Genomic DNA, 16,081 nt, shown 5'->3' on the forward strand with positions numbered 1-16,081 from the left:
ATCATATTTTTATTTTTTTATCAATATTCGGTTCGACTCTAACTTGGAAACACCTGGGTGTGATACTCTTTTTAATTTGCTTCCTGATTATGCTATGAGATTCGAAATTTATACTAAGAACACAGCGAAGTATTTGACTTTGATAAAATAATTTTAAAGACTTCCGCCTTACAGACTTTATTGTGCTTGCTGAAAGGGGGGAGAAATTGCATTTCTTTTTTTTTTTTTTTTTTTCTTTGCAAATAAATCTCTTTTATATCGAAATTCGATAAAGGCGTCAGGAAGGGTATAAAACTGCAATGAATCCTGGCTCGCAGAAGCGCGCACTGCTGTTCACTACTGTTGTGCTGTTGATCGGTCTAACTGACGATGGATATATTTAAACTCTTGATCACGTTAGCTTCCTTATCTAGAATCGTTTACTTTCAGAGACGCATAGCCGAAGTTTTACTTACCCCAGAAAATGGTGTCCCAATTTTTGCTAACAGTACTCGAATACGAAACACTTGTTGCAACAAAATTATCTTTGTTTATGGTGCGTTATTTATATATACACACACCATATATTTTTTTATAGAAATCTTACATTTAATTCTTCCCAACAATGTTTCATTCTTTTGTAGTTTTGTAGCTGTTTATTCAGTGAATACATTTTTGTCCATATTCAATTTTTAGATTTCATCATATCAGAGTTGAAATTAAACAGTTTTTTTTTTTGTCAGTGTGTGAATAATTATTTAAAAAATAATGAAACATTGTGGGTAGAATTAAGCGTAACATCCCTATGAAAATAGACGATTGTGTGTACTTGTCGATACAATGCGACACCAAAAAATACAATTTTTTGCGACAAGTGAATCGTACATGAATCATGCTAGGAAAAATTGAGAAACTAATTTCTCACGTTGGTAAAACTTTGGCTATGTGGTTCGGAAAGTTAGCAATTCCAGCCTGGGAAGCTAACGCGATTAGGAGTTTAAATATATCCATCGCAAGTTATATCGTTCAACAGCACCACACAGTGGTGAGCATCAGTGAGCGCTTCTGTGGGCCAAGATTAGTCGGAGCTTTATACCTTTCCTGATGCTCAGGGCTGGATAAAATGCTTTCATACATCCATTTGAAATTTTGAAACGGAAAAGTCTTATGAAAGTATAATTTCAACGGGCAAATGGAAATGCTTTGTGCAATTATATTCGAAATGAAAAATCTGCCGTTTTGTTTGTCATTTTATTTTTTACACTAGCATTGTTATTCTTGACAAGCAAATGCAGTATTTTATATTATGTTCTGCCGTTGACGTGCCTCCTATTTTGGACACACATTAGCATTAGCAAATAAAAGCATCTACAGAGCTTTTAGATGACAGGAATAAAAGTGGAGGTATAAATAATAAACGAGAGTGAAATGAGAATAAGCACGTAACTTAACAGACATTCGAATGTAAAATGCATTTCTTAGAAACGGGATTCTCCGCGAAATTCACCCGCCAAAGAAAAAATGAAATGAAATAAAAATTCAAACACATTTAGTATTGTAATATTAAAGTATATTTTGGGAAAGGAAAAAAAGTTGGTCAAACTTTAAAAATTATAGTGCATAAAGCTTTTAATTTATTTATCAGCTAAGGACAATATATTTATTATTACTTTTACCATTGAAAGAATTAACTGCAGAAAACTCGTCGTTTCGTTCGACGGTTTTATTCTAAGTAAAACAATTTTCTAAAATTCATATTGACTTGGTAAGTATTTGTGAGCGAAAACTTTTGCGAAGTTTATAATGAAATCTGTCTCAGGAGCAATAACTTTTTCACCATAAAAATATTCAGCTATACTTGTATTCGTCGAAATTTTTTTACTTATATGTTTGTGGAAAAGGTTCGTCTTTGAGAATTCGAATTTTAATGTTTGACGAAAGAAACTAAACACAATAAATCTAAAGAGTGGGAAAAATGTTTGATTCGTGAAATGAAATGTCGATGCCTGGTTTAAATTTGCGGTAAATTGAAATAGCTCGGAGTTTCCCTGACGTAGCTCGCCTGAATCTCTTTTATATGGATTTTCTTGTTTTAAAATGTTTGTCACTACGGTTGTCTCGCACTCAATTATATTTAGTTGTCGCTCTCATTGGACATTTGCCAGTGAACTGGCTTCAAGGTGATTTTTCTTTGCGTGATCCGAAGCGGCTTTACAATGTGAGTCCTTGTTTTGGTACCGTGTATCAACGACCCGACGCTTTTCCACGTCAAGAAGATGAAAAGCCAGGCTGAGAAAGGCAATTGCGATATAGTTTGTACAGAGGCGATTCCCAAATGAGTTCTGGAGAAGAGAAAGCGAAGTCTCGACTTCGAGGCAAAGAAATAAAGTTAGCAGTACAGTCACCAAACGTCTTAGGACGCCTCGAATGCTCGGGCTACGAAAATAAAAAGCTTCGAAAAGAAAATAACCCAAAGTTGAATTTATGCAGGATTTGTCGGTGGTACGGTTGAGTGGAAAATTATTTTTGATAAAAAATGCTAAAATCGAGCTTCAAAGAAATGATAATCGAGTTGATTAACATCAATTTGATACCGAGAATTTCTTCCTCGTACATGAAAAAATAAGAATTAATGAAAGTCTTAAATCTGAATAATGAGATTTCAATTATAAACAATTTCAGAAACACCGGCGCGTCATTATTTGTTTTTTTTTTTTCATTACCTTGCCATATTAACCCTTCAATTCCCGTAGATTAGGACCCCTTTGTTTCATGATTAAATTTTTTATAGATAACCAGAAACAAGTTTCGAATACTCACAGTTATTTTGTTTTTCAGTAAACAATAGGTTGTCGATTATTACCCGGAATATAATGATCTTGCATGCAACGTTTTTCGACAAGCGAAGAAAAACATAATTGATTTCGTCACGTTTGATCTTCATATCATTTACGAAAATCAAAAAATTCTGTTTCAAAAAATCAAAATATCCACTCCAGTGTGTTTTGTCAAGCGTTTCATATAATAAAACACCGAATTTCTTCAGAGAATAATAGTATCATGTAACTGGACGAATTTTAAACATCATCGATTAGCGAATAAAAAACAGCATTTGTGTAGTACAAGTAAAACTAAGCAATTACTATTGGTAAGCTATAAAATCAGCAGATGTAAAAATTGAGAATATTTACTGCTTTTTTTCTGAAGACTATGATGACTGTGAAATAAAAATTGTAGAAAGAAAGCGTTTCATTTAGCCATTAGACTGAATTGTCTTTGGTTACGTCGAGTCCTTTTGGCGTTTTACCCGCTGATCAACCGAGAGATAATCACATTGTTCGTCAATGGCTTATCAGGACAAAAAGGGCAAATTCCCCTAAAATGATTCGGTGTTGCAAAGGGAATATTGAAACAGAGAGCTTTGAGAAAATCCGATAGGCCTTGAGCTCTGGGAGCTGGGTAAGAGTCTTGTGAAATTTTGCACGGCGCGTAGAAAGGGGATCGATAATTCAGGCTGACAGATTCCGTGGTGAAATATTTTTTGGTGCTGCTAAAAATAAATCATCGAGTTAAGAATTCCGGAGCAATGCAGTGTGAATACGGTATCAGGATTTTGGATTTCGATCGCTGCATTCGGACGAATTTTTTATTAATCTTGAAAAAAAAAAAACAATTTCTTTGAAAATTAACTAATTGAATCAAGTGACATCTTGTTTGAATGGAACATATATTTCTTTGACTAAGGGAAAACAGAACTTGCGTCCTCCAACAGGGGTTGAATGATTTTAGTCAGGGGAGAAATAAATTTATAATCCCGTGAATTTAATTGCTGGTATACATCGTGCGCACAGTTCTTCCTTATTATTATTATTATTATTTTTAGCAACGTTCTTTCTCATTCGGCTTTTGCTTGGCCTCAATTTACTGTCTCTTATTGGAAGGAGGTAGAATAATCAAGTAGGATTGATCAGAATCACAGCCTTTCGGAGTTTCTGTCAGATTTCCTCTAGTACCTTTCAATTTTAAGAATACTCTTAATTTTCTCTACAGAATAATTGAAACCTCGAAAAGATTTGGTGATAAAAAAAATTATCATTTGTGGCCGGATAATTTCTTACGAAGCAATTAAACTTTGTCTAGATTTTCAATTTTCACCTTTTTCGGTGGGGACAAAAAATTGTCATTTTTAATCACGTCTTTATTTATTTATTTTTCATTCTCCGTCGTATCCGTGATATTAATCTCAAATTATTGAGATATATAGTTCATCGATACGACTCACCGCGCAATAAAATTGTATTACAGTAATCGATGTGGCCACTTCGAATTTAGCAACTTTAGTGACTAGTTTTATTTATTGAATCCCTGGGGATCACTTTGACGGTGCAGAGCGTATAGTAGGCGTAATTCGATTTGAGGTTTTGTATTTAAATCGATCACTATAAATTATATTACAATCTAATAATGCGGCGGTCTGTAATTTTGCACATAGCACAGAATATTTTTACTATATTTCAGGTATAACATAACCAGCTCCTCACTTTCATTATAACTTTTTCCATCAGTAAATTTTATGTTCGTTCTTCTGCAGATTATTCAACCATATATTCAAGGAAAAATATGAAAAAACAAAAGTTTAAAACGCGAAACTCACCTCAATCAATTCAAATCTAATTAATAAATGTTAATTAATTCTGTAATCGAAAAAAAAGTTTCAAGGCATTATAAAGTTCGATTCTAAATAAATTTTTCATTGCAAAGTCACAGAGTAATACATATTCTACTATTTGTTTACTAAAAAAATCTATGAAAATTTATCCGATTACGATGAAAAATTACTTTTTATTCATTCGTTACTAAATCCCCTGTAAATCCTTCGAAACTATTTTTTTTTCTTTGCACTTGTTGAAGATCATCCGTCATATATCGTGAATCTTCTCTGTCGTCGGATGCGGATGGAGCTCCAAGCTGGCTGAGGCTTCCACTTTTTTTCATTCATCTACTCGTTTGCCTTACAACAATAGTGTGTGATTATCGGTGGACTATCCTCACCGCCAAATCTGTTTACGTTCACGCTTACAGCGTACATTCAAAACTCGATCGATGATTACACACCATTGTTTTTAGGTAAACGAGTACGAATGCAAGGCAGCGAACCTTAACCGACCTTAGCTAGACCTTCTCTCACATCGCGCTCCGACGAATAATCATCCTGAATATAATCGTTATAACGATTTGCAGATAACGATCTAAATATAATTTAGAAAGAGACGAGGATTGTTATTAAAAATCTAACTAACGATCTGAATTTTTTTATGGACAAGTTGCGTTGGATAGTAATGTGATTGATGATGTTGCTAATGTACCTAAGTTTTTGTAATGAGACTTTAAATTTTAAAATGGCTTTTTGGAATCGAAAAATTTTCGGTGGAATCGACAGTCATATACCTTCAGAGAATTTCACCACCGCATTGAAGTGTTTGTATCCATCCCACTTAGATGCCTGTGTCGGAAGGGTTTTACGTAAGGTGACGTACGATGCAAACGACGTTTCACCGATAGGTAGGCAACCGAAGTTACATTTGACGTGATTACTGCGTGTTACCATGGTAACCGCGATATGGTTCCATGGTATACTATCCCTTCCAAACTCCGTCTATATCTATATCGTAGTTTGGTACCTAATGAATGACGTGCGGTGTCAATTGTAACACTGCTCGCGGTATCGACGTCATAATTCAGAAGAAACGGAAAGTCAGAGAGTAACTAAAATCTGATATTCCTGCAAATAGTTCGGTATGAAATAAAAAATAAAAAAAAAAAACGAGTTACGAAGGAAATTAGGGATGTAAAATACATATGTACTTGCTGGAAATACTACCGATATCAGGGATACTATAGGGAACTCGGAGTCTATGAAGGAACCTTTTTGAATATCTGACAATGAGGACACATATTGTCTTGCCTGTCATGTTCCATATTTCAAAAGCTCCTACGTACGTGGCTGCTGCATTCAATGCTTCAACTGTCGCGTCGAAAGCCTATACTTGGAATAAAGCAGAATATTATGGTGATTACTTTCTGTGACGAATATTTGCAGTGATCAGTGATCGATATACCATTTCCATAAGCATTGGAATGTGTTATTGTACACCGCGTCGTGCAATATTCAAATGTGAGAATAACAGTACCGAAGTTGTAATATTATTAATAAGTTTTGCGATGGTTTAGCTAATGTACTTTTTGATGATTATTTTGATTCTACACTTCGTAAATGAATATATTCATAACTCTTACTTCCGATATTGGTTTTCCTTTCTCCAATAATTTTTCATCACCCACCAACTATCCATATCGTTTCAAAAACTTCACAGACAACTTTTGTTGAATTTTTTTTTTTTTTTTGAAGCGTTTTCGTCAACAATAACTTAATGTCTTTTAGCCTTTATGTGCTTTTCGTGAGGCACGTTTCTAACCTCGTTTGGATTTGTTGTATGGATTATATCTAGATATTCGACCTAATTATTGTATCAAGTGTAGCAGTTTAACAACGGTATTTGTAAACTTTCTAGCATATCATGCTAGCAAGGGTGCGAAGACGTTGTTGTTGGCCATCGATCGATCATCGAGTCTGCGCCAACTAACAATAAGAACAATACCATCTCTCTTGCTATTCATTTCAAGTTGCCTTATCACAATTCAACCATTGGAACAATGAATTCGTGCCACTAACCCACCTTTATTATGTCAAAGTTGCAATGGACCTGCGAGCATAATCAATATGCCGTTATTATTGTAAAGTTGCTATCGATGGACCCCTCAAGCAAAATTGTTAACAAAAATTTTTCATCTAACTATACGTCTCGCGTATTCTTAGCGAGGAGTGTTAACATCGTCGTGAACGAAAACGTCAATAATCGTCACCTGTCCATTTGTCAACGCCATTTCCCATAAATAATTTCACAAACCACAACACGGCACGAAACCTAAAATAACCTCGTCGAATGTAAAGTATGGCAAAGAGTATCAAATTGGTTTTACATGTGATATAAAATACATAATACCTACAAGGTTATTTATTCGTTGCTAAACTGAAACCAAGTATGACTGACGCAGCCGTTCTATTCGGATCTGCATAAGTAAGTTTCTTTTACTCGAGCCTTGCGTTCAGCATCGAATGAACGACACTGTATACGAATCAAATTGGGAGAAAAGTGAGGAAACTCAATCTTGGTCAGCATCTTACGACTCATTTGATGAGAAGGAATGAATCGTTTTCCGATCACATCCTGCTTCCGAGGAGATAAACGTAGATCGCAGACAGCATCTTTGAAACGGACATTTGTTGGAGGGATGAGGAAATACGTTTTAGGCTAAGATATATGTATACCGAGTCAGCAAATCCACACATAACATTATATCGAAGAGCAATATTTGCAATTCGCAAACCTTTGCAAACGAACGAACATTTCACTTTTTAACGACAGTTATCCCTTCTTTGACACACTTACTACTGACCACGATTTTGACACACCGTATATGAATTGTAACTAAAGTTAATAATTTTTTAAACGTGCGTGAATTTCGCCAGTACTTACAAAGTTGCGTAACTGTAATTATTTCGTTTAATTCTTTGTTACAGTCTCGCAAAGCTTAAAATGGTACCATTTTTCACGTTTCAAGAACTTGTAAAGCCAGAGTGCCAGAGTTTTGTGAAGGGTTTCGAGACTGGGCCGAAAGCCCTTAGGCAATTAAAGCATGCCTACGTCCTTTGATTACGTCTAATTGTTCTCAGCTGCCCTGAAACCATCAGTACGGCTGTATGGAATATTATTCATTGTCAGTATAGGACAGCGTTGTGTATGGTTTTGCCGAGTCATCAATATAATGGACAAAATTTGTTCAAGGGGAAAGGTCAGTGCAAAAGCCAAGCGATAAACGAAGATTTCGTACGATTTCATCTATCTTTATTTCATAAGTTGTAAACTATGAGTGATATTGGATTGATTTTTTTTGGGACATAGGATGAGGGTCAGATGTGTCAACGTTTCTATATTTTCAGTTTTCAGTCAAGTCGGCACCCACCTTTGGGCGTAATGTCAGAATTACATTGATTTCTATGTAGATGAAATCGTGGAAAAGTAAAAATCTGATATTTCCTTTACAGCTTAAGTAAAGTACACCAGGATTATACCAATTTGCAGGGAATAATATGAAAATATGAAGCAGCTACAGTAATTTTCGACGAAAAAATCTAGTTAATACCAACTTGGAAATGTTGCTAAGTCACTGAATACGATTTCAATATCATACTTCCAAAATTCGGTACGACAGATCCAAAACGATAGAGTGAAATGCAATAAGTGAGTTGCTTTTAATGAAACAAACGATAAGCCCCATTTTAAAACGATGGCACGGTACATTGGCAAGGCAATAATAAAATCGAATAAAATAAAAATTAATGATAAACTGATTGATTATATTACTTGGAACCGCGGGAAAAGTTTTTTCTTTTCTTCAGGTATTTGTAAAAAGTGTCGGCCTGCTTAGCGAGACGTACCTACGGTAGAAAGTCGAGAGATCGAATTTATGGCACCTCTGACGACAAAGCGATTGAAATTTGTTTCACTCCATTTCAATTATTGGATTGAATGTTATATCCAAAGAGAAAATAAGTACAAAGAGAAATTGATTACAACGTAGGTCACCGAGAGAGACAATAGCAAAGAATTGAAAGAAGCAATAAACAAAGAAATAAGATGGGCGTCCGTCGTGTCATACAATCGTTTGGGGTGAGATATCGTTCGAACGAGTAATAAAATAACCCTCAATTCTATTACAATCAATTAACTACAATAAAATATAATGAAGTGAAAAAATGATACGAGGGCCTGATATTGTTCGAAGTGCGGAGTCCTTGGAAAAGCAGCACGAATATATCAAAGATTCGAATAATCAGTCAAAAACTATTTACCCAGAATTCACAAGCTGCAAAAAAGGGTAAACCCAAGTGCTATTGACAGGAAAGCACAGTCGTTTAAAGTCCGGTTTGAATCCTTGAGAACTGTCAATATCAGCTGCCAAAGGATGTGATATCGACCTCGTCTTATATCCCTCACCAATCCTATAAGCAAAGCAAACGACTGATCCCCAGGTGACCCGAGTAACGGATCCTACACAAGCTGCAGTTGACTACGAAGCAGAAAGGTGAGTCTGCACGCACACAGAAAGGCTGTGACTCGTGAGCCACTAATCCAGCCTCACCCTTGGATCCTCGCTGACAAGGAACACCACTTTGGTATCCCCCTTTGAATTCTTTGAAATTCGTGTACGTTGTAAAACGTTCGAGACAAGAAATTTATCTTTTTATTGTTGGGAAAACGGTTTGAACAGGTGAATCGATTCTCCGAAGATGTATATCCAACGGATTGATTTCTCGATACGCTGATGTATTTGAATGAAAGCCAATACTGAATGGCTCTATTGATGAATGAATCATTTCAGCGTTGGTTTCATTCAAACAAATCAAACGCCTCTGTTCGAAACTGAGAAACTGAGACGAAATTACAATCTAGCGTCACATATTTTATCGCATACTCTAAGGTGATAGATTTTATCGGATCAAGAATCAATTGTTATCAATTTTTGGCGTGTGTTAAGTAATGAAAAAAAAAAACGGGTTTTAATTAAGGGGTCAGCGTTGCGGTAGGTTGGCAGTCGAAGACACTTTGAATCTCGTTTTTAGACGCCAGTTTTTTGGAGATTTTTAGAGTTGTGCGTCACTGAAAGTGGAAAATGCAGAGAGATTTTTGCGGGTCAGGTGACTTTTTGAATGTGGCGCATAGCGGTGAGTACGAGCTCTGATTACTTTATGCGGTGAAATTTTGCAGCGGTTTACTCGTCACGTTGTGTCAGGGATTTAACCCCGCCAGATTAGGTCGCCACCGAGTTTAAAATTCCAACACTGATGTCCCACGGCGTGTCCGTTGCTTGAGTTTTTTTGTCCGTAATTGCAAGTCTAGTCGAGTGAGATATTGGTTTTTTTTTTTTTCATTTTGCGGTGGGTTCCTAATTTCATTGGAATACGACGAAAGAATCGCGAAAGAAATAATTGAATTTTACATTAGATTGGAAGTTAGCTGGAAGTCTTTTAAAATGTCTTTCGAATTTGGCAACATGCTTACAGTTGAATTAATAAGTTGATCTGTCGAAGTCGTTTAAAGAGGGATTTGCTTTTTATAAGCTGGGAATAAGAGATTACTTGAGAATTTTTATTCACGAAATTATCCGCTCGATTATTCGAGTTTTGTCCATATATTTGACATGTACTCAGGTAATTACAAATTTTTTTTTCAAAAATAAATTTCTTGCAGAAAGAAATCAAATGGCATTTCACTTTGTTTACATGTAGCTTATAATATGACTCAGAATAAAAGAAAAAGGCTGACGAAATGGTGACTTGTCAAAATAAAATTATCAATTTGGGTAAAAAATTCGGCATATTTCTTTGCAATAAAAAAGTAAGTAAATAACTATGTATAGCTGCATGTAGATGAAGTGAAACGCTGTTTGATTTCTTTGTTTCATTGTCGGATCACTTGGACTGAAGAAATTAGGCCAACCAGAGTCGTGACGTCATGGTCCGAAGACGGGTAGCAGGCGTCTTTATACAAGAAAATTATTGAAAAAAATTTTGCAATTACCTGAGTACATAACAAATATGTTTGCAAGGCTCAAAATTAATCGACCGGTTAGTTTCGTCAATAAAAATTCTCAAATAATCTCTTATTTCCAGCTTAAAAAAGCACTTATGCTTTAGTTTAAGCTTACATTTTAGTAATTATTTGCTCTTCGCTTGAAGCTTCTAAATTGTGATTTTACTATTTTTCGAATTGCAATATGCTTTGATTTTTCTTTCAATTACAACGACGCTTGTACGTTGAAATTATTAGCCTCCTTTCGTTATTCTCTTCTTCGTTTCCCTCAGCTTTCCCCACTTCTCTTTCCACAACACCGTTCTAGTCAAGGGGCTCGTGAGAAGTCCGTCTAAGTAGCGATTTGCAGAAAAAATTGGGGTAGCGGTAGTAATTCGTGCTACGTATATTTTATCGCGAAGGCTGCGATAATTTAATGTTCGCGAAGCGATAAAGTGACGTTAAGACCTGAATGAACCGAAATATATCACAAGACAAACGAACGGATTGCTTTTGCATTTACCAGAATATTAAAATTACTATATTTTACTATATAATTTAAACTTCTACTGCCTACGAGTAAATGATATTTTTGTATGTATGTATGAAATCATTTCACGATTGAAACCAGTGAAACAGTCTTTAATTTGACGGAATTATTTGTCCCTGCGTACAATTCTTTGTTGCGAAATTTTTCTCTCAATCAAATAAGATTTTTCCAAGACAAATGAAATAAAAAATCTTCGGTCGAATAAAAAAAATCACGTTCACAGCTGCCGGTTGAAGAAATATATTTTTCTACTCAACTATTCTGGGTAGTCGCCAAACGATTTCAGAAAAAAAAAAGATTAAATATACATGATTCATATTATACGCAGACGAAACTTGTGCGATTGGCACACGCGTTTGATATGAATTCATCTAACATAACAAGTACCATTATAGTTTCGCAACCGTGAAAATAACCAGTCTTGCCCTATTTTTCGAAGCATCATCGCTTACTCCAGTTCATTTTTAAACTGTTTAGAATCTTTATGAATTATGTCTGAATAGCTGGTCTCTCCGCAGGCTTGAAGAAAATTGAAAGACACGTGAAACGTTGCGCGTTTTATGCGCTGTTGAATAGCGTGATCAACAAATTTTGCACTCGATTTGGTTGAGGCAAAAAAAAAAATATATATATTTTCAGTTCTCCTTACCTAAGAATATAGTCCTTCCCCCTTCTTTAAAACGAAGGACCTCCATGAGGTAAAAGTAATATGAGATTCGGGAATGAAGAGCGTATGATTCACAGATTATTAAGAGTTGCAATTTAATTTGAGACTGCATAATTCACTCTTGAGCAATAAAATGGCGGGATTAATTTTTAAAAATTCCCGAAATCAAAGAATTAAAAATAAATTTTTCCTCGGGACGAAATTGAACATAAAACTTTTCAATTACGTCTTCCGATAGCGCGTAAGAGGCGCAATATTTGACATATTTATAAATTTTTCCGAATAATATGATTGACCAGCTATCAGGGCTTTCCGATCATGCAGTAGAAAATAATTTTCAATCTCCAATTCAATGCCAGCAAAAGCAACGCTTTTTTGAAAGTTTTGTACTTTTACAGAAAACCTTTCGTATGTTTTCAGATTTTTGCAAGTGGCAGGAGCTCAAGGATTTTTGACTTCGGAACGGTGAGTGAGATTTATACAAAAAATAAATACGAGAAATTGTGTTTGGGAGGACAGCCGTGCGATACAACCATATACCAAAGTTACAACAAAGTTGAAAGTCGTGATGCGCGAGGGTCATTGAACTTTGTTGATTCAAAACATAATCCCATTTCGAAAAGTCGACTTCTCCAGAGGTCACCATAAAAATTACAAAAACTAGTCATTTTTATTCAACAGTGATTGATTCATTACGTTGCCGTCACTTGTATGTACAACACAGTATCAGCCCTGATCCAATATATTCCCTCGCAGAAGAAGAACCCCAACTTGGTTCTAAATTCACACCCTTCAGCTCATAGATAATGCTAAATTCCCATAGGAGAAAAGTCGAAGGGGCGAATTCATGGTGGCCACTTTTCGCGGAAAAATAATTCCCTGACTTTCTCGAACCAGTTGTTCAATTTTCCCTGACTAAAGTTCTTATTGTCTTGATTATCGCTACGAATCCTCAATCAAAATATCCTTAATTCTTCATTTCATTTCAACGTAAATTCATTAGGAAATTCAATAATGTCAAGAAAAATTACATGAAAGCACATTCAAATATAGGTATATATATATAAATTATGGTGCTCCTTATTTGGGGCTTGAAATTTTTTATCATCCACCCCCCGAATCGGTTCCAAATAATTCAAAAACAATTCTCATATTTTAGTCAGATTCTTATCTCAACTCTAAGCTCTCCCACCAAGAGAGTGGATTTTCTTATTTAAAATGCACGTATTTCGACCACATTCTCAGCATATATTTTGTTATAAGAATAATAATTTAAAAATAAAAAAAAAAGTCTGTAATTGCGAGATTTTAGTGGGCATTGGTGCAACTATTTGATAAAAAATTTACAGTATCATTCCAGGAAATTTAGAATAATTGCAAACCCTCTAAATCTGACTTTGTCTTTTTTTTAGCGGGTGTGCCATTCGTCTAGATTACCTGGTACGATTATATGAACTTTTTCCAGTCGTAGTAATAATGTCTTGAATTATTTGGACTCAATTTGGGGAGCGCAGCCCAAAAAAATTCATCAGCACTGTAAATAAGGACCAACTTAATATACACATATGCATATCGTCGTGTACTGTTTGTAATACCGAAAAGTTTCACTTCTGTTGCGTGTGATTAACGCAAATGTTGTTTTTTTTTCTAACAACAAATTGAGAATTTTTTAATTTCCTTTTCAGCCATTTATTAGATGTTTGGTCATCTTCTTTTTTTTTTTTTTTTTTTTTTTGACAATTCTCGGTTTCACCCGGTTTTCCACGACCATAGCCACCATGAAATTCACACCCAAGTTAAGGCTTTACTTTACCAGAATTCGCCTTTGAGTGTGTCATAATTGTTTAAAAATCGAAACTTCAAGCGTGTTATAAATATTTTTGAATTCGAGCAAAAATTTTAATAATCTTTCGAAAGCCCTTCAATCCCTAGGCACGTTCATGCTTATAATATCCGCGTAATGTAGGAGATATGTAGGTTCGTATCCATACCTTGGGCAGCAGCTTTCCGTCGGATGCTTTTATTGGCTCCAGAAACTCGTGCGCTTTGGGACCTCGCGGCGGGTCTGCGTCTCCTTGTGGGTGTACTATTCTCAGGAGTTCTGGCACCATTGCCACCAGCACTGACACCACCACCACCACCACCACCACCACCACCACCACCACTACCAACGTTTCCCTCCTTAACCCCCGACGGAGGAATCGCGCCCAGCATTTGTTCCATGGTCGAGAAGCCGGGTGCACAGATGGAAGCCGACCGGCCTTTTTTCTGGATCACGTCGTCGGCCATGGCCAATTTGATGATTTCCGTTTGTTGGACGGATAGCCGATAGTATAGTGCTTTTAGCTTACGTCTGCCGCTTTCGGCTTTTCGACGATTTTTATCACGCCCGTTGCTACTACGCCTGATTTATGTCTTTTTGTTCTTTAACTTACGATTAACCACGTGTATTTATACCGAGTATCGCGGTAAACAATCTCGTTTTATAACTTCGATCTTATCCGACACAGGGACTTTAATTTTTTCATATCCTTTTTCCAATTATCTGTTAGGGAGAGACTTGTTTTTAATTGCGGAAGCTGCTATGGAGGATTGTTGAAGATTTATCGGGTAAACATGGTTTTAAACAAAAGAATCGGAATCAAAAGATTAGGAAAGTCATGCTGAGCTAATGTAAGGTTCTCGTTGAATTGTGGCAAGGCAATGTCTGCTTTATGTGGAGAAATAAAAAAAAGAACCGACAGATTTGCGTGGGAAGAGCTGTTAGTCTTATTTACAGCGGTCTACCTTTCTTTCGACGAAAAAACCGTAAACCTAATTTCTACAAATCACAGCACGAGTTGTTTGCAAATTAATTATCCCTGAACTGCCTAAACTCGAATATTTATTTAGCTCTTCAATCGACTGAATAACACGTGTGGAAGTAGTGTGGGTTGGCCCTGTTACAAAAAGGTTATCGGACAGCCGCTAGTCAGGAAATTTCTCTGTGAAATTCTCTTACCGGATGCTCTCCGGGCATCGCGTCGGTCGGGCAATTATTTTTCTAAACTTCCTATAGCCGGATGCTGGCCGGGCATTATAGGTATTTCCATAAATCATAAATGGGGTCTGGCCAAGTGTTGCCTTGTAAAAAATTCTTTTGTAATTTTAGCGAATCAGAATTCATCTTTACTGTTTTTGCGTCTATTTTTTTTTACATATTATCAGCTACTACCTATACTTTATATATTAGCAGCTGCGACTAAGATTTCAGAATCAGCAACCCTGAGTCATATTTTTATATTGATAAGAGCTCTGAAGAGGCATTCTGGTCCGGATCTGGCCGAGTACTGCTCAGACAAGCCTAACGATTCTGGGTAAGATCCGACTATAATCTCCGACCAGCAGCCGACTAAAAGCCGGGCTTTCCGGTCAGGGCCTGGCCACTTCTCCAGTCTAATTTCCACACATAAATAACCTGTATAAAATCGATACAGATCGCATGCATGTGATCAACTAATGCATCATTTGTAAAAAAATTTCTCTCATCTGAAATCCATGTCCCATTCATTTAAACATTGGATAAGCTGTCTTAGATCACGAATCACTAAACCATTCTGTTCAAGAATCAGGTCTTTGATTTTTTTTTTTAATTAGAAGTCTTATCCAAATTTTATCTCGTTAGTGGGTCTAAATCACGTTTTTTTAATTTTTCTGTTTCGACGGTTCTTGACTGGACTGTACTCCCGATACATCGACATAAGGGATGTCAGACCTTCAAATTCAACAAAGCATATTTTACCTTATTTCTTCTTGTGTGTGATAAAATCGCTTGAAACTTGGAGGAATGATACAGTGTATAACAGCACTCGTATGGTCGTTACGGAAAGTTCAAACAGTTGATGAAAAGATATAAAACATATTGGATTCGGTTATAGAGTAGCGTACCATGACCCCAAAGCGTGCACGAGAGAATAAACCGCGAGTCCATTTCACAATTGTTAAATTCATCGTTTCTTAAAGTTTGAAACGATTTTATCACCCGAGGGAAGAGAAAAGTGTAAAATACGTTCTGCTTATACTCCGACACCTCCTTAATAAAAGAGAATCGTCTAGTGTAGAATCTCTTTTCGATCGTCATATTTCACCATTTCTTTAACCGTTGGTTCGTATTATTTCGAGATTTGAGGTATATTTCCGGTAGTAAGGAAC

At 36.0% G+C, this 16,081-nt stretch overlaps 1 protein-coding gene across 2 annotated transcripts in view; it reads right to left on the minus strand.

The window, feature by feature from the left end:
* LOC124409100 (GTP-binding protein RAD) overlaps nucleotides 1–14,244 on the minus strand; it is a 30,056-nt gene extending 15,812 nt beyond the window's left edge. For both annotated transcript variants that reach the window (XM_046886512.1, XM_046886513.1), the window contains exon 1: nucleotides 13,882–14,244. In XM_046886512.1, coding sequence (XP_046742468.1) covers nucleotides 13,882–14,179 — 298 coding nt within the window. In that variant the 5' untranslated portion in view covers nucleotides 14,180–14,244. The remainder of the gene's footprint in view (nucleotides 1–13,881) is intronic.
* Between the last annotated feature and the right edge of the window lie 1,837 nt (nucleotides 14,245–16,081).

The sequence above is a fragment of the Diprion similis genome, chromosome 8 (genome assembly GCF_021155765.1).
Source record: "Diprion similis isolate iyDipSimi1 chromosome 8, iyDipSimi1.1, whole genome shotgun sequence".
In the NCBI taxonomy this organism is placed as follows: Eukaryota; Metazoa; Arthropoda; class Insecta; order Hymenoptera; family Diprionidae; genus Diprion; species Diprion similis.